The 24,707-nt window shown below is 40.9% G+C and overlaps 1 protein-coding gene across 1 annotated transcript in view; it reads right to left on the reverse strand.

Annotated features, from left to right (window-relative positions):
• Positions 1 to 864: 864 nt before the first annotated feature.
• LOC141110886 (visinin-like) overlaps positions 865 to 24,707 on the reverse strand; it is a 47,938-nt gene continuing 24,095 nt past the window's right edge. Inside the window, exons 2-3 of the mRNA XM_073602638.1 lie at positions 6,450 to 6,561; positions 865 to 3,420 (exon numbers count right to left, since the gene is read on the reverse strand). Coding sequence (XP_073458739.1) covers positions 3,323 to 3,420; positions 6,450 to 6,561 — 210 coding nt within the window. The 3' untranslated portion in view covers positions 865 to 3,322. The remainder of the gene's footprint in view (positions 3,421 to 6,449; positions 6,562 to 24,707) is intronic.

Raw genomic sequence — 24,707 nt, forward strand, 5'->3', positions numbered from 1 at the left:
GCTGCTGTCTCAACCAATAGAGTCCCCGGCCACTGAGATTCTCATGCAACATCGCTGGATCGAGATGGGCTCAGGTAAGTATTAGGGGGGCTGCTTCACACAGAAGGGTTTTTTTTATCCTAATGCATAGAACCACTTTAAAGACTCTAACTAAAGAAAAATGCCTGTTGATCTGTAAGAAATGCATTCAGCTCCTAAATCTTGTTGTTGATAACGCACAGTTTTCTTTGTAGAATGGTATGGTGTCAGCCCTGCCCATTTTCTTTTGCTTAAAAACTCAACCACTCCCGGTGGCTTCTTATCCACAGCATAGGGACTACCTGACTTGTTTAAAGCTAAGAACTGGGAGGACTAAATAGTCTTCTTGAGATAAGATAATGCAGGCACAATATAGCTCTGAATGTCTGACAAGATCCACAGGTATATTTTACCCCTATAAAACACATGGTATAACAAACACTGTCGATGGAATAAATACCAGACCTAAAATAGGCAAATAAGAGAAGATAATTGCTAGGGTTAACATACAATACATTTTAGAGGTTCAACATTTCAGCTTCCTATGTCACCTGGTGATCAGGGAGTTGACCCAGATGGCAGTAATTCTAAACCAGGACGTAGCTAATGTGTGTGCCACTTGCCAAATTACAACTCCTCTGTTGTAAAAACACAGAACATACTGTATATATATATTTCAACTGTATATGTAAATGTTTGCCTGATGTTTCACCTTAAATTAATGCTATTGCTTATTCATTTACTGTACCTGCTATTTAATTCAGGAAAATGCTCTGAAATACAATAGTATTAATCCATTTTTAATCAGTAATTATTAGAAAACTAAAAGAAAGAGACACTTAATGAACAATTACATTTTTTTATTCCAAATTCAGAAACAATTGCTTTTTCCACTTCGAATAATAGTAAGCATATTGCTGTATCTTTATGATTAATGCAATGCCACATGGAATTAAAGATGTGTACTAACACATTTCTGAATCTTGCTTGTGAACACTGTCTGGTAAAATGTAGACGTGTGAAAATTGTTTTTATGATAAATTACTGTGACATACATGAGTTTTGATTTTAAACAATTTACCAACAGTAATCTTACTAAATCAAACCAGGGCAATGCCACATCTACAGTAAACAGGCTCTACTGTAAAAAAAAAAATCAAAATTTAGCAGCTGATTCATTCACAACACCTTCATTGTACTGTTGTTTTAACTCCTTACCAGGCTTAAAGCGTATCTTAACCCCAGTACATATAATATATTGCAGTTTGCCAGTTCTTAGATGTGGTTGCTGCATTAGTATTCTTTTTAAAGCTTTTTTCCTTTATTTTCACCTGCTGATCCTGCTAGTAAAACAATTCCTGTCCATTCCCGACAACTCTTACATACAGTGCTGTAAATATGGTAGATCAGCTTTGTTACTCTAGGCTGCTCGTTCTTGATTTGGATTACAGAACAACCCACTTTTCTTCTCCATACCATAAAAAGGAGATGTTTTGTAGTCCACAGAGGAGAACTGAGCAGGGCTGATGTAACTACTTAGGATTTCATTGCAAAAGGAGCAGAGTGCACAGCAAATTGCAATCTTCCAGTGGTATATTTAACAGACCAAAAGGTAGAAAATAAAAGTTAATTGTTAAGGTTTACATACACTTTAAGCCCATCCATTGAGCTAATATGGTGTTCATAGAGCACAATATATCATTGTACATTCCATGGTGAATGTAATCTGAAATTGTATCTTGTGATTATAGATTGTGGAAAATGAATGGGCTACTGTGTGTATTTTACCACACAGAGGAGTCATAGCCATATCCTAAATGGTGATTTATTACTGGAGAACCTCTTTAACTGCAGAATGCGTTTTTATATATTCAACAATAAACATTTAACAGGTTTTTGACTGGGTGGGTTCTTCCTCACTATTTTCATGGATAGACATGCAACAAAAATGCCATTGCTACTCTTGTTTAGTATGTTAACCTATTGCTGAAAATGCACTTAAATCATGAACTGTAAGAAGAAAATAAATGTGTTCCAACACAACTGGTCTTCAGTAATTTAATGTCTTGGACAACAGACAATTACAGGGACAATAAGATCTTTTGCATGGCCATTACCAGCACCTTTTGAACATTTAATGTGCATTTTAGGATCTCAAGATTGGAAGTGGTGTAAGTGCCTGGAGGATAGTTCTGAGCATCAATGGATGTGAGGGTATCCTTTGTTGGATGAATGAGGGACATATTGGGGTAGATCTACTAAAAATGGAGCCCAGAGAATAAGGTGCAGCTGTTCATGGTAACCAATCGCCTTCTAAATTCAGCTTGTTCAACGAAGCTTTGATAATAACACCTAGTAGCTGATTGGTTACTGTGCACATCTGCACCCGTTTCTCTGTGCTCCAGTTTTAGTAAATCTCCCTCATTATGTAGCTCTAAACATAATGGCAAATTGCACCACAATCGATTCCAAGTTACTGTAAAACAATAGAGGTCTTTTTTTTTAATACTCAATTCTTGACCTGCAACCTGCTGTAGAACCAACACATGATAAAATACTGAAAAATGGAAACAATGCTCAGAATGAATGGCTAAAGGTTTCCCAATTACAGAGAGAGAGTGCTAAGAGACTTTCTAGTTACACTGCAAAACTGCGTAACGTCACTTCCTTCATCTGCAGAATGTGCTGAGTACACTGGTGCTTTGCTATACTCCACTGTTACTCTAGCGATGTATAGGGAAGCCTGTGTTAGAGGCCCAGTTATAATACAGCCATGTTTTTCAATGTGCCCCTACACTAACCCATGTAAAATTTCAGGTTACGTGACCTAGGGCTGGGACTTGGAAGGGCAGAGAAAACGTCACTGCATTCCGCACTGACCCTTTGTCATGCGCCTATTTGCATAGCATGCTAGGTAATAGAGTAGGTGACTTATTATAGCAGTCTACCAGAAACCTTAACCCCATTGCAAAAGTATTGTACTGCAACTGGATCAGTAGCCCAGTTAATTTATTTCCTAATGGCCCGCACCTGCTCCATATATTAGGTAATCCAATACCGCAATTTCCTTTTTTTAAGCTTGACTCTCCTGTTGTTTTATGACATTTTTCTGTAGGTCTAGGAAACATAGGACATTTAAAGTTTTTTCTATGGTAGATTCTTTTAATTATTAGATTTCAGTATCTATATCCTTTTATTATAGACTGTAAACATCACCTGGTAACTCACAAACACATATATACACCAAATTATATACACCACAGGCAAGCACATTTGGCGTTCTTTTATGCCTTGCTGTCTTTCTTCAAGTCTTGTTAGCTACTTTAGGGTCATATTGGATAAGCCGCATTATTTCATCATTCATCATAACTCCTTGAATGAATTCCCCTTCAGCAATTTTATCTGGATAAAAAAAAAATATATATATATATATGAAAATAAACCATTATCTTGTGTAAAATTAATATACCTACATAAACACAAATTATTGCCATCCTATAAGTTTGCTCATTAGACTCTTTGTTAGTTTCAGAACTTATTGGATTTATCATTGCTTCCCCAAACTCAATTTAGAAGACATTGGTGGTGGTTTAAGCCTAGTACATACTAGTAGTTTTTTTTTCGTTCAGAAAAAAAACGGACAGCTCCGGAGGAGCTGCTATATTAACCATGTGATGTTATTACATTGATCTCTCCTGCTGTGCTATTATGTTCTGACAGGGTGATGGCCCCCTGCCACAACACTCCAGTCGGTCAGCCATTGGCTGAGAGAGCTGTTCAGGAGCCCATTGGCAGACCTTTTCCTGTCATGCCCCATCAACAGTAGGCAGTCAAACTGCTGGCGTCTGTCGGACCGTCTGCAGTACACACAGGCCGAATGTTGGTTTCTATTGAACCGGTTGATGCAACCCGACATTCGCCCCCTGTGTATTAGGCTTTAGCTCACTGAATCCAAAACAATGCACTGCACAATTCTTTGGAAAACTAATTGTCATTCAGTTAAGATTTCATCTACTTTACCAGATTCCACAAAAGTAGAAATCCCCTTCACCTTCTCCCTGTTGTTGGCTGGTGGTTGTTTTTTAGACTTAAAGAAAACAAGACTACTGGAACATTCATAACTATTCAGTTAAGAATGTAACAAGGCTGACCAGTTCATAGTGCTGCTGTGGCCTTGTTGTCGCTTTTCCCAATTGTGATTGGATGAGGAGTAAGCGGGAAGACCCTTCATCAGTTCAAATCAATGAACTTTTTTGTTGAAAGTAAGGAACACCTTTAAAGAGAATTTTTCACTGGGGGGACAACTACTGCAGTTATGAGGTGCCTGCACACACCTGCAGCAGCCACCAAAAGTTGCAAAATGAAAATTAAATTTTCAGCAGTTCTTGATGGGGCCAAAGCTTGACCTGCCCTCCGAGGATATTATAGTGACAGGTCATTAGCAGTGTGTGTGTGTGTGTGCACCCCCTTCCCCCCCAAAAGAAGATCCTACGTCTGTTGTGTGGAGTGCCAGGCCTTCCTCTTTGAGGTGCTCCCAGTTGGGGAAGATCCGTGTGACTACCTGGTACCCTGCCAAGACACAGTGCACTATGGACCATTGCTGATAAGGTTACCAACCATGACCACGTAATCTGCAGAGCAACACCCTGGCTCTCCAGACCTGGTGGAGGAGGACAGCACCCACCAAGGCTCAGCCATGGACCTCGGGGTAGAGCGCTCCCTCAGTGCCAGTGGAGTCAAGCTCTGTCAATAGCCTGCATCAGAGGTACCATCCGTGTAGGCGATCGGGGCACCGCCACCTACAGCAGCACACCCAGCAGAGGGAAGTTATTCTCTAGGACCATAGGAGGTAAAGCCATCTGCCCTACCCGCCAACGAACTGCCACAGTCGGTGGTGGTGTGGTGATGTGTGGGCCTTCAGCCCTGGGTGAGGAGCTTGAGAAGTGGCCTGGGGCTTTGTGGGACACCCTAAAGGTACTGCCGCGGTGGAGCAGCTGGAAAGATTTGTGGCTCATGTTGCTTCACCTGCAACATCTTTACCATTCCCCACTGATGTTTTGCCTGAGAGGGGGCACTAGTACAAGGTCCCCAAACCCTGGGAGACCTGACTCCCTCCTTACATGGAGTCAGAGGAGGAGGAAGGGGAAAGGACCAGCAGTGCCCCAGAGAACCACCAACAACCACCATCTTACCTGGCCTTAGGACAGGGGTAGAGCCTCTACCTCACATGGTTGTCTGTGTTTCCCTCTCCAGCAGTAGATGACCAGGGACATTAGAGAAACCACCAGCCATGGTTGCACCCTAGGCAGCAGTGCGCCCTAGGTGGCTGCCCAGTTCACCTAGTGGTAGCGCCGACCCTAGTGGTAAGCTCTGACACTTCTAGGAAGTGCAGGAACTTTACAGCCTGGCATCCAGCCATGACAGGAAGGTTTTGGCTACAGTTAGATTACCTGGAGGTGCATGCATTTTATATCTGCAAAAGCTTTTCCCTTTTTCCACTAGTAAATCCACATAATCTATAGTATTATATTTCCAATTATTTGGTGCATACTTTAAAGTATATTTAAAGTCAACAGTTTCCTTTAGTTTTGTGAGAAGATAGCTCTCAGTGATTCGAACATAGTCTCATCTCTATCCAAAATGAAAAAAAAATAGATTTAGATGAACTTAAAAGTGGAACTAAACCCACTGATTTAATTGTTCCCCAAAACAGTAACCTTTGAGGCATGCTATGAAGGAAAACTGTTAGTGTTTCCAGTGTGCTTTTGTCAGGTCTCAACTGAACTGTTAAGCCACCAAATGGTTGGTGTTTTAGGTGATCACATGTGGAGCTCGATAACACCTGCAAATCAAACAGAAGCTAAGATTGTCAGCTTCCTTGGCTGTAAAGGAGAAGAGGGTATAGTTGCACTTTAAGTGAGACTTGGAAGTAAGTTTTCAATATTTCCAAATTCCCCCCATGCTTGTGTAGCAGGTCCACAAAGTCTAACAAAACTTACCAAAACCTAACTTTCCAAAGTCTTCATCTTGTTTAAACACAAGTTGTGAAAATGTGGCAATATCAAATAATAATAAAAAAAACCCCATAGCAAATACATTGCCCAGTATTTGCTAACCTCAGGGGGCCAGTTCTGTTTGTACCCATTACAATCATTTCATGATGATGAACTGAAAAGTGTGTTGAAATGCAGTTTGGCTTAGCAGGCTTGTGTAATATGAATTTGCTTTAGAAATACTAAAAAAATGCGTCTATTCTTACTATACATTAGCAGCCAGAGCCAGAAAGAGAATTATAAATAATGGGTTTCACGTTCACATGTCCCCCAGTGAACTTTGACTGTTTAGCTGGAATATGCTCAGTAGAATATGATTGTTCATTGTATGCATAGCAAGCATTGCTGTATTGGCAATTAAATGTTAAATACAATTACCATTATCTTTCTTTTTGAAATAAGCCCATAGCTTGTCTGCTCTCTTTTGTGGTGTATTTTCATCCTCTGGGAGGTTCTTCTGTTCTGATGGAGGGATCATCTTGAATATAGCCTAGAGAAAAACAAAAAATATATCACTGTGTAAATATACTTATATAGCCATTTGTATAAAATCGTATGTAAATATGGTGGCATGGTGTGTTATAACAAAACTCTTCTTTTGCAAGAACACCTTTTTGTTAGGAAAAATTATCTCTCTAAATTCCACTTGTAGACTACCTCACTGGGAAAATACATCATAATTTTATAGTGGCATACTGGGGTTAGCTGCAGCTAGATGCCATAACCCTGGTATTAAAACTTTCATCAACCACTGCTCTTTCCGATAAAAGTGATTTGAGTGGATGATTTGCTGCTGGTTCACTTTTAGTAAAGGCAGATGGGACACCCCCCATTCCCGCCGCTTTCCCGTGGTTCTCAGGCTTACCTGGCTCATTGGGAAGCCCAGAAACCTATCTGATGGTTGCGGTGGCTGGCAATAGAGATTAGCAGAGGAAAGATGGCCTCTGCTAATCTCTATGACCTAGGAAGCCGGGAACGACGTCATGATGTCACTTCCAGTTCATGACCAATGTAAACAAGGCCATTTATTTTTTGTGGAAGCATTAGCATTTTTTTTTTATCTGATGCTTTCCATTGTAGAAGAGAGATGTGGGGTCTTGTTGACCCCAGATCTCTCCAAAAAGAGGACTTGTCATGCTTTATTGTTATCACAAGGGAGGTTTTCTTTTCTTGTGATAGCAATAAAAGTGATAAAAACAATTTTCAAGGGAAAGTGTAAAAATAATTTTAAAAAATGTAATAAAATAAATAATGAATACTTTTTTTTAAAGAGCCCCTGTTCCCTTGCGCGCAGTGGTGAACACATACGTAGGTCATGCCCACATATGTAAACGGTGTTCACACCACACATGTGAGGTATCGCTGCGAATGTTATAGCCAGAGCAATAATTCTAGCACTAGACCTTCTCTGTAACTCTAAAATGGTAACATGCAAAAATCTTTAAAGCGTTGCCTATGGATATTTTTCAAGTACTTTCGTTTGGCGCCATTCCACAAGCATGTGCAATTTTAAAGCATGACATGTTAGGTATCTATTTATTTGGTGTAACATCATCTTTCATATTTTCCAAAAAAAATGTGTTATATATTGTGATTTTTTTATTAATTAAAGTGTATTTTATGTCAATATTTTATGTCCCCTACCTAGAAATAGTATGCAGATTGGCATGTGCCTGACTTTACATTCACTTTACACATATGCATATTTTCCTTTATTCAGGTACTCAAGCCTAATTAACCAATTTATTCAGTGTACTAGCCAGACATACAGCATCTTTGGAAGGAAATTGATAACAGCAACCCCCATATGTCTCTCAGGAAGGTTTGGTTCCAATGTTCCCATTTCTGGATTACCCAAAGCCTTCAGTAGTTCCATACATAATATACTTTAGGTCCTTCTGGTAGTAGGGATGCAGGAAACATTTTTATCTGAATTTCCAATAAAAATGAGTATGTGATTGATAATTAGTAACTAAATGTAAGAATATCAGTCACCATTTAATGAATATTGGGCAACATTTAATGTCTACTGACTGCTAGATTATGGCTGGTGCCTAGTTTTGGGGGCTCATTATATTGCTCTGATGGCTGCTTACCTTGTTGGCTCCCTAACACTGACCTGGCAGACAACTAAATGCACCTTTGAATTACATATATAGTATGTGGGATGTCTAACGCTGGAAAATATTTATGATTCTGTTCAATCTCTCTTTTGATTCATACACACTTCTAACACTGCATAGCCTCTAGGGTGACTCATCCTTCTTTATCACACTTAGGGAATACAGCACAGTTACCTTCTCTCTCCAGGTCTACTGACTAGACAAAGGAGTAGCACCACATTTATGGGGGGATTTCTGTGCTCTTGTAAGCATGTATTCAGTGTTAGAAAGCGTTATGCAATTTATCGGAGTCTGGTTACCTGACACTGTTAGCTTTCGCTCTATAATAAAGATACAGTTCAGTTTTTACATCACCTGTAGTTTACATTCAGCTTAAAGTAACCACTTGCTTTGAATCAGAGTTATTGAAAGGAGCATTGCCTGAAAGAATAGGAAGCCTTGTGTTTTTGCAACAGCATATCGGGGTCTACCACACTAGGAGATCTCAGCATTTCCAGGAAAGAGATGTGCAATGATGGGTTTCTCCTGCATCAATACAGACTGGCGAAATCTGATACTCAAGATCTCATAATTCAAAGGCAATTATGTCATCGTAAAATGTAATAGGGGGCGATATACAAAAGAGTTAAAACTAGCATCAACATTTTCTTGTTTGTCTATTTCTCCAGTTTTTCTTCAAGATCTACAAAGCCAGGAGCAACAGTGTACAGTCAGGTTCTTAAATATTGGGACATCGATACAATTCTAATCTTTTTGGCTCTATACACCACCACAATAGATTTGAAATGAAACAAACAAGATGTGCTTTAACTGCAGACTTTCAGCTTTAATTTGAGGGTATTTACATCCAAATCAGGTGTAAGGTGTAGGAATTACAACTGTTTGTATATGGAGCAGATAAAAGGTCCAGAATTTACATCCAAATCAGATTACATTTACATCCAAATCAGGTGAACGGTGTAGGAATTACAACTGTTTGTATAAGGAGCAGATAAAAGGTCCAGAGTTAATTTCAAGTGTGCTATTTGCATTTGGAATCTGTTGCTGTCAACTCTCAATATGAGATCCAAAGAGCTGTCACTATCAGTGAAGCAAGCCATCATTAGGCTGGAAAAACAAAACAAACCCATCAGAGAGATAGCAAAAACGTTAGGTTTGGCCAAATCATCTGAGACCAATATCAACTTGTACTAGAGTGATGGGAATAGAAGAGTAAGGAGAAGGAAAGGAACTGCTCATGATCCAAAGCATACCACCTCATCAGTGAAGCATGGTGGTAGTAGTGTCATGGCGTGGGCATGTAAGGCTGCCAATGGAACTGGTTCTCTTGTATTTATTGATGATGTGACTGCTGACAAAAGCAGCAGGATGAATTCTGAAGTGTTTCGGGCAATATAATCTGCTCATATTCAGCAAAATGCTTCAGAACTCATAGGACGGCGCTTTACAGTGCAGATGGACAATGACCCAAAGCATGCTGCGAAAGCAACCAAAGAATTTTTTTAAGGCAAAGAAGTGGACTGTTATGCAATGGCCAAGTCAATCACCTGACCTGAATCCGATTGAGCATGCATTTCACTTGCTGAAGACAAAACTGAAGGGAAAATGCCCCAAGAACAAGCAGGAACTGAAGACACTTGCAGTAGAGGCCTGGCAGAGCATCACCAGGGATGAAACCCAGCGTCTGGTGATGTCTATGCATTCCAGACTTCAGGCTGTAATTGACTGCAAAGGATTTGCAACCAAGTATTAAAAAGTGAAAGTTTGATGGATGATTGTTAATCTGTCCCATTACTTTTGGTCCCTTAAAAAGTGTGAGGCACATATACAAACTGTTGTAATTCCTACACCGTTCACCTGATTTGGATGTAAATACCCTCAAATTAAAGCTGAAAGTCTGCAGTTAAAGCACATCTTGTTTAATTTCAAATCCATTGTGGTGGTGTATAGAGCCAAAAAGATTAGCGGCTCCGTGCTTACCACTTCTACCTTAGTTCCTCGCTCTTGTTTGCCAACGTCTGCTTTGTTCTTAATTTATTTTTAGATTAATAAATTTTATTTTAAATACTGCATTATGGGAGCCCCTTGTTTTTCTGTGAGGACTCTACCGTCTGCTGATGGAGAATGCCCTGGGAAGCCCCGAACAGCACATACCCAGATCCGGACCGAATAGGGACACTAGCCTGATGGAGGAACAGACTGGTCGTCACAGCTACTAAGGAGGATAGCCATTTAAAGCCACCCACTCTATGCCTTTCACCCCTGCAGGGGTAACTACATCTGGTGAGTGGGGACCCACTGGGGGATCACTACAGTCACATTACTTGCCAAGCACGGAAGTCACTTTATATATGGAACACTGAACATTTTGGGACTATTTATTTATTTTCCACATTTATGTCTTTTTGATTTTGATCAAGTTTTGGGTATCAAATTGGACACTTAACATATTTACGTCTAATTATGGACTTACTACACTGTATTAAGTGGGGATGCTCACACGCCTAGCCTTTGTATGATAGGGTGCGGATACCTCTGGACACGTTTGCACGCTCATGTTATATAGTCCTATATGTTATTATTTATTTATATATAATTCTACTTTTTATTTTCATGTTTAATATTCAATCACAGCTAATTGGAATTAGTATGTATTTAATTTTATACTACGCACTCACCCTTCAGATTGGAGATTTGTACGCCTTCTAAGGACTGACATTTACTCTACTATTCACATACTACACCCCCTTGTGGGGGCACGCTCATTGCCGATCTGGTGTAAGGAGTTCAGTATATTACTTATACTGCTTCCTGATTAACCGCTTAGCACCATATAGGGTAGCGCCAATCACCCCATTTTCTATACATACAAAAAGATTACAATTGTGTCGATGTCCCAATATTTATGGACCTGACTGTAAGAAATAAAAAAAATAAAAACAAAAAAAACCACGTGAATTAAAAAAATAACACCTACTGGAGATCGTTTCATTTCAACTTGAGACAAGCAAACCAGTCAGAAATGGCTAATAGATTTGCGCAAATCAGAGCCAAATATACTCTGCCAGCAATATTATGGTTTTATGTTTTTATTTTATTTTTTGGTGGAAAGGGAAGAATGAGTGGGTACCAGATCACCTGTAAAGAAAACTGGGCGAGTTCAGGCTGCTTGACCGAGTTCAGGCTGCTGACTTAGTTATACATGAGATCATCTGCATGAGCTAAAGCATGACCATCCTGTCTACCTATTACTATGTAAGGAATTACCGATCCAAAGAAGATAATATCAAGAGAGAATGGTAAAACTCCAGTTTACAAACAAAGGCCCTGACATATTTCTAGAGGAGTTAATAAAGTGGGTCATACCAAGGCAATGCACAATTAAAAGAAACAACACCATTTCGCAGAGAGCAGGCCATACCAATAGCTAACAGTAAGCTAGGACCCAAACAAACCATACCTATAGACAAGAGCAAACTGAGACTCCAGTATACTAAGAGAATGAGATCTTTTCAGAGAGCATGATGAAGTAGGCCATTCCAAAAAAAACACCTCTTCAATGGAATTCTCAAATTGGGCCACACGCAAAGTGGTGTTAAATTAACTTACCAGCCTAACAAATACAGCAATAATTCAACACAATCTATGTCACCTATACTGTATATCTATACAGGTATGTGCAAAATATATATATATTTTATTATTTTTGGGTCAAAGGTATGTTGCACTACTCGTATCTTTTATAAATGCACACGCATTATACATGTAGACATGTACCTGTAATAACATATAGCTAAAATCCAGGCAGATATGAACATCAGTTAGTTACTACATATGTGTATTCGTTATTTTTTAATGCAACAAATGTGACTTGGTAGCAGCCTATAATAATCCCCAGTAATGTAAAAGTGGGCGGGACAGCACTAGGGGCCAACCAGGTGTGCTGCATTTCTATGTGCTGACAAAATATGCTGACAGGAGAAGAGGAAAGTAGGTAGACGGATGGTCTCACCAGTATGTTGTAGCTCCTTCACAGGCTAAGGCCAGAAAAGTTTTATCAGGTTACCAAGCTGACTCTGATGTCCAGTACCTCAGGACTGTATGGTCAAAAATACAAATTCTTTTGTAGGTAAATAACTTTATATCTATACGTGTGTATTTTAAGTGCACATTTAGTTTTTTGTCTGAGTTTGTATAATTTGTTTTATTATAGATAGGACCAAATAATACACATAAGAAGGTTGAAAGAGAATATTTTGGATTTTCATTTCCATAGAGTAGGTGGCTTGCCGGTCTCTTTTCCACATTTCCTTTATCTGCTCTGTTGAAATAAACCTTAATTTTAGCTCAGGATAAAACCCCCCCAGTTCGATTTGCAACAGAACATGCGAACAGGCAAAAAATTTGTGCGAACACGCAAATACCGTTAAAGTCTATGGGACATGAACATGAAAAACCAAAAGTGCTCATTTTAAAGGCTTATATGCAAGTTATTGCCATAAAACATGTTTGTGGACCCGGATACTGCCCCAGGAGACATGTATCAATGCCAAAAAAAGTTTTAAAAGCTGTAGTTTTTTCAGGAGCAGTGATTTTAATAATGCTTAAAGTGAAACAATAAAAATGAAATATTCCTTTAAATATTTTGCCTTAGGGGGGTCTCCTTAGTCTGCCTGTAAAATAGCGCATCTTTCCCATGTTCATAACAGTACCACAGCAAAATGGCATTTCTAAAGGAAAAAATGTAATTCAAAGCTGCTCGCTGGTGTAATGTATCGTCGTATCCCAGCAATATGGATAAAAAATAATTGAAAAAAACAGTGTGGGTTCCCCCCCCCAGTGCATTACAAGGCCCTTCAGGTCTGGTATGGATATGCCAAAAAAAAAAAAAATGACGTGGGGTTCCCCTCAAAAGCCATACCAGAGCGCCTCCCCTCCTGAACCATACCAGGCCACATGCCCTCAACATTGGGAAGGGTGCTTTAGGGTCTCCCCCAAAGCACCTTGTCCCCATGTTGATGGGGACAGGGGCCTCATCCCCACAACCCTTGCCCGGTGGTTGTGGGGGTCTGCAGGTGGGGGGCTTATCAGAATCTGGAAGCCCCCTTCAGCAAGGGGGCCCCCAGATCGCGGTCCCCCCCTATGTGAATGGGTATCGGGTACATACTCATGTACTCATTCACCAAAAAGGTTAAAAAAAAAAGGAAAAATTACAGGAGACAGTTTTTGACAATTCCTTTATTAAAAAAAAAAAAAAAGTGTTTTGCGATGTAAATCCATCTTTAATCACAGTGCAGATGGTCCATAAAAAAAAGGGAAAAAACTCAGCCTCAATGGGAGGCGTCCCCGTGACTGCAGCTTTTTCGTGCTGACAGCTCTTATATAGCCAAGGGCGGGGTCACCGCTGATGTAATCATGTGACGTCAGAGGGGGCGGGGTCACCCATTTATATCACCAGGTGACCCCGCCCTTTGCTATATAACAGCTGTCGAAGCAAAACGTCGACAGTCGGCAAGACACTGTGATTGAAGATGGATGGACATCGCAGGACACTTTTTTTTTTTAAATAAAGGAATTGTCAAAAACTGTCTGCTGTCATTTTTACTTTTTTGACACTTTTTTGGGTGAATGGGTAGGGGTATAATGTACCTGATACCCATTCACATGGGAGGCCGGGATCTGGGGGCCCCCCGCCTACAGAGGCCCTTGTCCCCATCAAAAGCACCCTCCCCATGTTGAGGGAATGTGGCCTGGTACGGTTCAGGAGGGGGGCGCTCTCTTGTCCCCCCTTTTCCTGTGACCTGCCAGGTTACGTGCTCGGATAAGGGTCTGGTATGGATTTTGGGGGGGACCCCCACGCCATTTTTTAAATAAAACTTTGGCGCAGGGTTTCCCTTAAAATCCATACCAGACCTGAAGGTCCTGGTATGGATTTTGGGGTGGACCCCCACGCCATTTTCTTTTTTTAAATTGGCACAGGGTTCCCCTTAATATCCATACCAGACCTGAAGGGCCTGTTATGGACTGGGGGGGAAACCCACGCCATTTTTATCAATGATTTTTATGTATATTGCCGGCATCCGACAGAACATTACAGCCTTGAGCAATTTTAAATGACATTTATACCTTTAGAAATGTCATTTTGCTGCTCTCAATCATTACACTATGTACGGCCGCTATGTAAGCAGCCTTACAAAGTGTGGGACATTGACTTAGCCACCTGAGCCATGATTATGGCTCTCTCAGCAGAGCGCGCTGTGATTGGCCAAAGCATGCAGGTCAGGTGCATGCTTTGGCCAATCATAGGACACCAATGCACTGCGATGTCGCAGTGCATTAGGGGGGGTTCCGCGGCACTCAAATTTGCCGCGAACGCCCCATAATGTTCTAAATTCGGCAAACAGGTGAACATTGGGCTCATCCCTAGCTCAGGCTAAAATGTTCATACTTAGCTAGATGAGTCCTAGCAGTGACTCCTACCCCTCCCCGTTCTGGGAGCTGTAAGGTGTTTCAATCATAGTAAGAGCCTGAAGACAGACAGCTTCTGCTGTGTTCTTCCTTTAGAGAACCCATAATGCTATGTGAATTGTGTGTTACAGATTAACACTGCATTAAACATTTAAATGTAGAACAAAGATTTTGTAAATTAGCTAACCAACAGATTTATATTCATTAAAAAATATAAAAAATATTGATGAAAAAAAAATCCCAAATCCATTGTAGTTTTCTTTTAAACACATTGGACCGATTTGAAAGGAAATGGGGATTGAAATTTGTACACTATCTGCATACGCCAATTTTGTAAGTCTGTTCAACATGGAATTCTAGTTGTGGATCAAACAACTAACTTGCATATTGTAAGGACTTGAGTGATGTTTCGGGCAAAAGTGGCATATCTTTTAAAACAATAGCAAATGTAGCTGCCTTACTGGAATGAATGATTCAAAGGTAGAGGACAGGCTGTATTAAGGATACCCTGTAAAGTCTCTAAGTATTCAATAGATATTCGGTCTGTGTGTACTGCAGTCGGCCTGGCTTCTGTCGAAGGGGAAAGGTCTGCCGATCAGCTCCCGATCAGCGCTCTTAGCCAAAGGCTGAGAGTGCTGACAGGAGTGTTCTGGCGGGGGGCGGCACCCCCCTGTCAGAACACAGTAGGACAGCAGGGGAGATCGCTGTACATACCTCGGATAATTAGTACAGCGGCTCCTCCTGGGCTGTCAGTTTTTTTTCGTTCAGCCCTGCCGGACAAAAAAAAAAAATACTAGTATGTACTAGGTTTAAGGCTCGGTTCACACTACTGTGACCTGAAAGTCGGGCAACGTACGGTGCGACTTTGCCAGGTGACTTCCTGGCAATTTGCTGGTGACTTAAGTACTACTTTGAGGCAACTTTGAAGCAAGGGAGGGGATAAACTGCAGGGAATGCCTGGCTAATTTACGTGTAATGTCAGATCCAAATCACATCAATATAGATGAGGATCCGAACTGGAGGCGACTTCCATTAAAGTCTATTGGCACAAGTTGTCTTGAAGTAGTACAGGAACCTTTTCTAAAGTCGGAGCAACTTCAGTAGTGCTAATTAAGAGTACTCTCACAAGTCAGATCCCAAGTCATGGTAGTGTGAACTGAGCCAAAAACAGAAGAGCTATTATACTCACATCTATGGTAGCCTGTGTCTCCTACCTCATCTTCAATCATCTCTTCAGCCTCCATCAATGCCTTTAGAATTATTATTATTATACAGGATTTATATAGCGCCAACAGTTTACGAAACGCTTTACAATATATAAAGGAGACAATACAGTTATAATACAATAAAATACAAGAGGATTAAGAGGGCCCTGCTCAGAAGAGCTTACAATCTAATAGGGTGGGACAGGTGGTACAAAAGGTTGTAACTGTGGGGAATGAGCTGATGGAAGTGGTAAAAGAGATTAGCTGGAGATGTGATAGCCTTTCCTGAAGAGATGAGTTTTCAGGGATCGCCTGAAGGTAGCAAGAGTAGGGGATAGAGGGACAGGTGGAGGTAGCGTGTTCCAGAGGATGGGAGAGGCTCTGGAGAAATTCTGGAGACGAGCATGGGAGGAGGAGACGAGAGAGCTTGAGAGTAGGAGGTCTTGAGAAGATTGGAGAGGACGATTTGGGTGATATTTGGAGACAAGGTTGGTGATGTAGTTCGGGCAGAGTTGTGAATGGCTTTGTATGTTGTGGTTAGTATTTTGAATTTAATTCGCTGGGTGCTTTGGAGCCAGTATAGGGATTGGAGGAGAGGGTTGGCAGACACTGAGCGGTTGGTAAGGTGGATAAGACTGGCAGCAGCATTCATGATAGACTGAAGAGGGGATAGCCTATGAAGAGGCAGGCCAATGACATTTGTTAAAAAGGGGTGAATTTTAGAGATGTTACGGAGGTGAATTCTACAAACTTTTGACAACGATTGGACTTGAGGCTGAAATGATAAGTCAGAGTCTAGGGTTACACCTAGTACCCTGGTGTGAGGAAAGGGACTGATAGTTGCATTGTTGATTTTGATGGAAAAGTCATGGAGGGGGGCACGGGCGGGGGGGTAATATTAATAGCTCAGTTTTAGAGAGATTTAGTTTAAGGAAGTGCTGTGACATCCATGCTGATATGTCAGTTAGTAATGCGAGAGATGACTGAAGGAGTGAGGTGAGGAGTAGACAGATTTGGGGGTCATCGATGTATAAGTGGTATTGGAAGCCATGAGCGGTTATCAAGTGGCCAAGGGAGCAGGTGTAGATAGAGAAGAGAAGGGGTCCAAGAACAGAGCCTTGGTGGACCCCCACAGAGGCAATGGAAAGGAGGAGACAGAGTTGTAGGTGACACTGAAGGAGCGCTGTGATAGATAGGCAGAGAACCAGGATAGAGCAGAATCTCGGAGGCCAAGAGAATGTCGTTTATTGAGAAGGAGCGGGTGGGCAACAGAATTCAACACTACCAGGAGTGCCAGATGCCTCTGTCCCCTGCCGCATGTTGTGGCTCCATCCTCCCATCCCTATGTCACTGCTAAATCTTGTAGGGACATGGGGACAAGTAGAAGCCGCAGAGTACAGTGGAGAACACAGACACAGGACTTCTGGAAGTGTTGAATGCCAAAATGTAATATGGAGTTTGCCACACTGGAATAGAGGGGAGAAAGGAGACACTGGTTTACCTCTTCTATTGCAGGAAACATTTTATTTTTTTGTTTAGAAACCTGACACTATAAAGTAATAAAGTGCACTACATTCCAGTGCTATGCTAACCAAGCATTTTTTTCATTCCAAGTCCATTTACACCTCTTCATAAATGTTCAGTGTTTAAAAAAAAGGTAGAAAAAAACACTGACAAATGGTGAACTAGAAAAGTGAGCTTTTTGTAAAAAAAAAAAAAAAATGTTGAACATGCTTTTTATATATAAGATACATAGTAAAGAAAGCAAACGTTCATCACAGCGTTTAGATGTTTTATTAATAACCTCTCTACCTAAAAACAGCCCTAACAAATAGGGAGAATACAGTAAGTCAAGAACACAACAAATCCTCTTTTTATCTTACAGGTGTTTACAGATATGTGCAAATAGTGAATTTCATTTAGTTTTTCTTTTTTTTTTTGCAGAAACGTGTACTGTGCTGCAATCAGCCTTGAAACAAATTTGGACAACTTAAGAGTAATATCTTAAAAGCACACACTGGATTGGAATGCAATAGTCCTAGTACTGCTTAGAGGGGGCTTGGTGGGGTTTTTAGTTTTGAAGCAGAGAAGCATGCAAGGTGTTATATATACAGTGGGGACGGAAAGTATTCAGACCCCCTTAAATTTTTCACTCTGTTATATTGCAGCCATTTGCTAAAATAATTTAAGTTTGTTTTTTTCCCTCATTAATATACACAGAAAAACACAGAATTGTTCAAATTTTTGCAGATTTATTAAAAAAGAAAAAATGAAATATCATATGGTCCTAAGTATTCAGACCCTTTGCTCAGTATTTAGTAGAAGCACCCTTTTGATCTAATACAGCCATGAGTCTTTTTGGGAAAGATGCAACAAGTTTTTCACACCTGGATTTGGAGATCCTCTGCCAATCCTCCTTGCAGATCCTCTCCAGTTCTGTCAGGTTGGATGGTAAACATTGGTGGACAGCCATCTTTAGGTCTCTCCAGAGATGCTCAATTGGGTTTAAGTCAGGGCTCTGGCTGGGCCATTCAAGAACAGTCATGGAGTTGTTGTGAAGCCACTCCTTCGTTATTTTAGCTGTGTGCTTAGGGTCATTGTCTTGTTGGAAGGTAAACCTTCTGCCCAGTCTGAGGTCCTGAGCACTCTGGAGAAGGTTTTCATCCAGGATATCACTGTACTTGGCCGCATTCATCTTTCCCTCAATTGCAACCAATCGTCCTGTCCCTGCAGCTGAAAAACACCCCCACAGCATGATGCTGCCACAACCATGCTTCACTGTTGGGACTGTATTGGACAGGTGATGAGCAGTGCCTGGTTTTCTCCACACATACCGCTTAGAATTAAGGCCAATAAGTTCTATCTGGGTCTCATCCGACCAAAGAATCTTATTTCTTACCATCTTGGACCTTCAGGTGTTTTTAAGCAAATTCCATGTGGGCTTTCATGTGTCTTGCACTGAGGAGAGTCTTCCATTGGGCCACTCTGCCATAAAGCCCCAACTGGTGGAGGGCTGCAGTGATGGTTGACTTTCTACAACTTTCTCCCATCTCCCGACTGCATCTCTGGAGCTCAGCCACAGTGATCTTTGGGTTCTTCTTTACCTCTCTCACCAAGGCTCTTCTCCCCCGATAGCTCAGTTTGGCCGGACAGCCAGCTCTAGGAAGGGTTCTGGTCGTCCCAAACGTCTTCCATTTAAGGACAATGGAGGCCACTGTGCTCTTAGGAACCTTAAGTGCAGAAGAAATTTTTTTGTAACCTTGGCCAGATCTGTGCCTTGCCACAATTCTGTCTCTGAGCTCTTCAGGCAGTTCCTTTGACCTCATGATTCTCATTTGCTCTGACATGCACTGTGAGCTGTAAGGTCTTATATAGACAGGTGTGTGGCTTTCCTAATCAAGTCCAATCAGTATAATCAAACACAGCTGGACTCAAATGAAGGTGTAGAACCATCTCAAGGATGATCAGAATAAACGGACAGCACCTGAGTTAAATATATGAGTGTCACAGCAAAGGGTCTGAATACTTAGGACCATGTGATATTTCAGTTTTTCTTTTTTAATAAATCTGCAAAAATGTCAACAATTCTGTGTTTTTCTGTCAATATGGGGTGCTGTGTGTACATTAATGAGGAAAAAAATGAACTTAAATGATTTTAGCAAATGGCTGCAATAAAACAAAGAGTGAAACATTTAAGGGGTTTGAATACTTTCCGTCCCCACTGTATGCTGCACAATCTTTAAGCAATCTGGCAAACACACAGGCATTCGGCTCAGCAGTGTGAGTTTTTACTGCCAAATATGCAATGCAGTCACAACAATCACTTCCAGTTTTGCTCAAGACAAGGACAGAGGCATCTTCTCAACACAGAAGAAAAACTGATAGTTTTTAGCTTATACATGCTTTGTTAAAAAAAGAAAAAAGAAAAAAAAAACTTTTGACTGCAATAGGTCTTTTATCTTACCAAAATATGAAATATATCTAACAAATACTATGCAATGATTTTACTGTATTGAATTATATTGCAATATTTTTTACCAGTTTTCATCCTGGTAAAGGCGTTCAAAATATATTTCTAATTGAATTCACTGCTGCTCTGATGGAGGATGGCATATTTTTGAAGACCTAAAGAACACATATTTGGATTAAAATGTTAAACCGGCTCAGGGATTCATAGGAGTAAGAGGGTTACATGTGGCCCAAAAATTTGACATGCCTGCTGTAAGTGAATTGATTTATTTGTGTGGTTCGAAGTTCAGTCTGCCGTGTGCTTACAAATTACAATAATGAGAAGATGGATTTTCCTCTGCTGCTTGCTAGGGGCTAGAGGAGGTGGGGGTTATTCCATGTTACTACATGGACAGCTCCTATCTAAATCAAGGATTTGTATTTTCACTTCAAAAAATCTCTTTTATATTTTCTTTTAGAGTTGCCTTTACGTATGTAGCAAGGTCCCGGCCTCCTTTGATCTAATGAGAACCTCCAGGGTCAGGGACAGCTGACATCCTTCTGTATGTAATGGGTTGTGAGGCATGGTGGGTGTATAGTTGTTAAAGTTATTGGGCGCCTGACACTTCTTGGATGCAGAAGAAAGTTTATTTCTCTTAACAAACCTTTTTTGGGGCAGAGAGGGTTAGGGCCAGGATACCCTTAAGTAGTTGCAAGATTAATTGGCAGACTCCGAGGCTTCAATAGGAGGACAGCCATGCAGGTAAAGGCATCCAGCAAGATGCCACATCTGCATGTGTAGGAATGCTGTCTCCCATGGCAACAGTCTTTAGCAGTTTCAAACACAAGGCTTCACAGTTCCTTCACTTTCACTACAATCACTACTTGTAGTTCTTCAATACACTAAGGTTCCGGTCTCTCAATAGACCCACTGATTCACTGCCACTGAATCCCTCGAGCTCCTCCAATCTTCACAGTGGTATCTTTCTAAAACGTCACTCCCGTTTCTCTGCTGGGTCCCTAGCTTGGCACTTTAGATACCTCTCAAGCTTCACCCCCACTAGCCTGCTTGGTCCCTAGCTTGACACACAAGGCTGCTCTGCAAGCGTCACCTCCGCGGACTGGGTCCCTGGCTTGATTCCCACTGAAGTTTCCAGATTCTTCACAGTCCCCGGTTGGTGAGAATACTGCTCCGGTACTTGCTTCAGTTACTCATTGTGGTCTCTGGTAATAAGGCGGATAGTCCCTTACTGGCGACAGCTTCCCCTCTACCTCTGACCACGACAGGTTCTCCGGCCGACAGAGCCGTCACTTTTGGTTGGACTGCAAGCCGCAGTCCCAATCCTGCTCTTGCTTCTGGATAGGTCCTCAGACAGCCTAGCAGCCAGATGTGCCCAGGATGGGCCCAATCTCCAGCCTAGCAACCCAGGCAATACAACGCACGTCCACCCAGACAGCCATCCAGGTGGCACAGAACACAGATCAGCTGACTCCACCCAAATATATAGGCTCCCCCAGAAGGCCAAGGGATACAAGAAAACCCCTGCCTATTGGCTGAGATACCCCATATTCCCATAACCTGACCTTGCGTTGCCCTTCTCGTATCTAGTACCACCAAGTACCCGGCCACCTAGTGGTAGAAGAGAAAAGTGCACCAAGGCCAAACTTCAGGATAACTACTCCTGGCAAGTAAATTTGTGAGGAGGAGCCCTGCCTAAACTCCAGGGTGCTACACATATACCAATCAAGTATAAGAGCCTAGACCCCAATGGCTGATCTGTGCTTACACATGCTTCTGTACTGTAATATATCCATGAACCCAGTGCTCTTTTGGACATTTAGTCAGACATTTAGTCATAGCCCACTGGAACCCTCTGGTTTTCGGAACCAGAGAAATTATCCCCATGCTGATGATAGTTTTTTTTTTTTTATGTATATGGTTTATGCTGTCATGGTTGTACCATTGTTGTGATACCTTCTTTAGGCTCGATTCACACAGGGGCAACACGACCTCAGCGCGACTTTGCAAGGCGACTTCAACGCGGCTTCAACGTGACTTTAAGCAATTTACAACGCGACTTCAAGTCGCCTCCAGGACAGGCGACTTTGGCTGTGGCCAATCACAGAATAATCAGCTCTCTGGGAGGGAGGGGTTTGCCTGGGCAAACTAATTTTTTAACTGTAAAGTCGCTTCAGTATAGATGGAGATCCGACTTGGAGGCGACTTCCATTGAATTCTATGGGTACAAGTCGCCTAGAAGTCGGATCCAAGTAGTACAAGTAGTACGCTCTGAAGTCGGAGCGACTTCAGTAGTGTCAATTAAGATGCTCTCATTCACTGTAATACAAATCTCACAGTAAAGCGACTTGGGGCGACTTGAGGGCTTACAAGTCGGATCCCAAGTCGTCCTAGTGTGAACCGACCCTTAAGCTTGTTTAATATTTGCTACTGTCATTTTTGATTGTTTCACTGTCTCATTTTACAAGATATGTTGTTGAATATACTGTATATGTTTTATTTTCTCTTTCCTGTATATATGAAATCTAAAATAAAGAATTTATACATACAGAAAATATTCATTTATGATGCTTGATAAAGTTGTATACATATATGGTTTCAACCTTTTACACTTAAATTAGCTCAATTTAGTTAAACAATATGATTAGTTATTTGATCCAAGTATAGTATTACTGAGATTTAACACTGAACACTGGTATTTCCATTAGATTAGTAGACCTTAATGGTTTATTACATAAAAAGTATAGTCTTATTAAATTGCCTTAATACAGCTGAATATCAGTGCAATCGCGTTAGTTTCATGGGTTTGGTGATTTGTCTTCTGTACATGTTGTTCCTACTTGGATTATGTGACAGCTGTGAGTTGGTTTTAATGTCCTCAGTTTCCTTATTAGTAAGACCCTAAGCACAATGTGCAGTATTTAGTACAAGCTCCTCCTGCTCATGAGGCTTTTCTCCAAGGGTTTCTGAGGTATCCTAATTTGTGCCCATCGTAACCTTTTTCTAAGTATATGTTGAACTCTTGCTCGATAACCTCACAAGTGCAGTCATTTTAAACTACTGCTGTGCACATTGTGTTGAATATTCAGACTACATACCAAGCACTTATTCATGGTTTTCTTCACCTACCTACAAAAATACTATGTTTACATCTAAGATGTCTCTGTAAACAGTTGCAAGCCAGTCCTCAACAGATATCAAACTCGTACCGTCTGTGTTCCATAGGTATTTTGTTGGTGTTAGCTACCTACTAGTATGAATGTAAATAAATGAGTTCTCATAAATGCACCAGGAATGTTCTCTAAGGCTCTATTCACACTTCCAAGTTGCATGACAAGTCGTTCCCCATGTTTTACAATGAAAACCATTCATATATGCACAACTTAATGTTACAGCGACTTCAAATTAAATCATGCACTACCTTTGTCCCATTTTCATGCAACTTGAGGGCCACAGACTTTAATGTTAACTCTCAGAAGTTGCATGAAAGCCGTACATGAATGTTATACAATGCAACAGTTGTCTATTATCACTGGTCAAAGCCAAACTCTTATCCAAGTTGCACCCATTCAAAGTTGCGTAAAAGTTGCATCAAAGTTGCACTCCAATATCGGTGCAACTTTGGAGTCGTACAAGTGGGAATGGAGCCTAAGAAAATGTACATAAATGCTAGAGAACTTCTCCAGCTGGGAAACCATAAAATAATCTGAATACAGCCCGTTTTTAATAATGTGTACATTGATAACTGCATATCACACTGTAATTGTGTCCTTCAGCTGCATTGGTTATTCATTTTATTTCTTTGGTTTGGGTCTAGCTGTATGTCAAATTGTGTTCCATTTTGAGACTTTGACCTCTTCAATAGGACCTCAATGCTTTAAAATATATTAACTTTAACCTGTATTACATTAGTTTTACCCACATTTGCCTCATCATCAACATTCACATATAAGGAATATTTTGGAACTCAAATAGTCATCTTTGTCTACCAATTATGATATATTAGGGCTATTTTATTAAAGTTAAATAGACTGTTCACTTTGCGTGGGAAGTTGCTCTTTGCAAGGGAATTTTCCCCAGAGCTTAGTGAAAAAGGCTAAGCTTTGTTGACTTACACCATCCAATCATGTGCAAGCAAGAATGCTATTTTTTTATGTTCATTGCACATGGTTTGGTACTCTTTGCTCTGGAGAAAATTCCCTTGCAAATTGAACAGCCTTTAGTAAATCAACCCCATTATTCACATATACAATTTAGCTTAATAATATATCCATATAAGTGGAAACCCTACCAATACTATTATAAAGGGTTCCACTAGGTCAGGGGGTCTCCAAACTTTCTAAGCAAAGAGCCAGTTTACTGTCCTTCAGGTTTTGGCCAAGCCAGACTGTGGTCAGTGGAAGCAAGCAATTCCCCATCATCAGTTTTGGGAGGAATAGTGCCCCTTGTTGGTATCAGTGGAAGGAATAGTACCCAATCATTGGTTTTAATTGGATGAATAGTGCCCCTTGCTGGTAACAGTGGGAGGAATAGTGCCCCATTGGTGCTGTCAGTGAGAGGAATGGTACTGCCCCAAGGGCTGGATAAAGGTAAGCAAAGGGCCACATCCAACCCTAGGGGCGGCAGTTTGGAAACCATTGCACTAGGTCAAAAAACCTCCTGAAAATAATATTTCGCTTTGCCTCTTTTTAAGACCATACAATGACTTGACTTTTGACCCTTATCAATAAGCTGAATGGTCACATGGGGATTTACAATTAGGAAAGGTGGAACATGTACCTTGGTATGTGACCCCTTTCTGAGGGATTTTTGTCAAATATAAAAAAAAATAGATGGAAGGTACTAATGACTTAAAGATCACTTTCTATAAAAA

The sequence above is a fragment of the Aquarana catesbeiana genome, linkage group LG10 (genome assembly GCF_042186555.1).
Source record: "Aquarana catesbeiana isolate 2022-GZ linkage group LG10, ASM4218655v1, whole genome shotgun sequence".
In the NCBI taxonomy this organism is placed as follows: domain Eukaryota; kingdom Metazoa; phylum Chordata; class Amphibia; order Anura; family Ranidae; genus Aquarana; species Aquarana catesbeiana.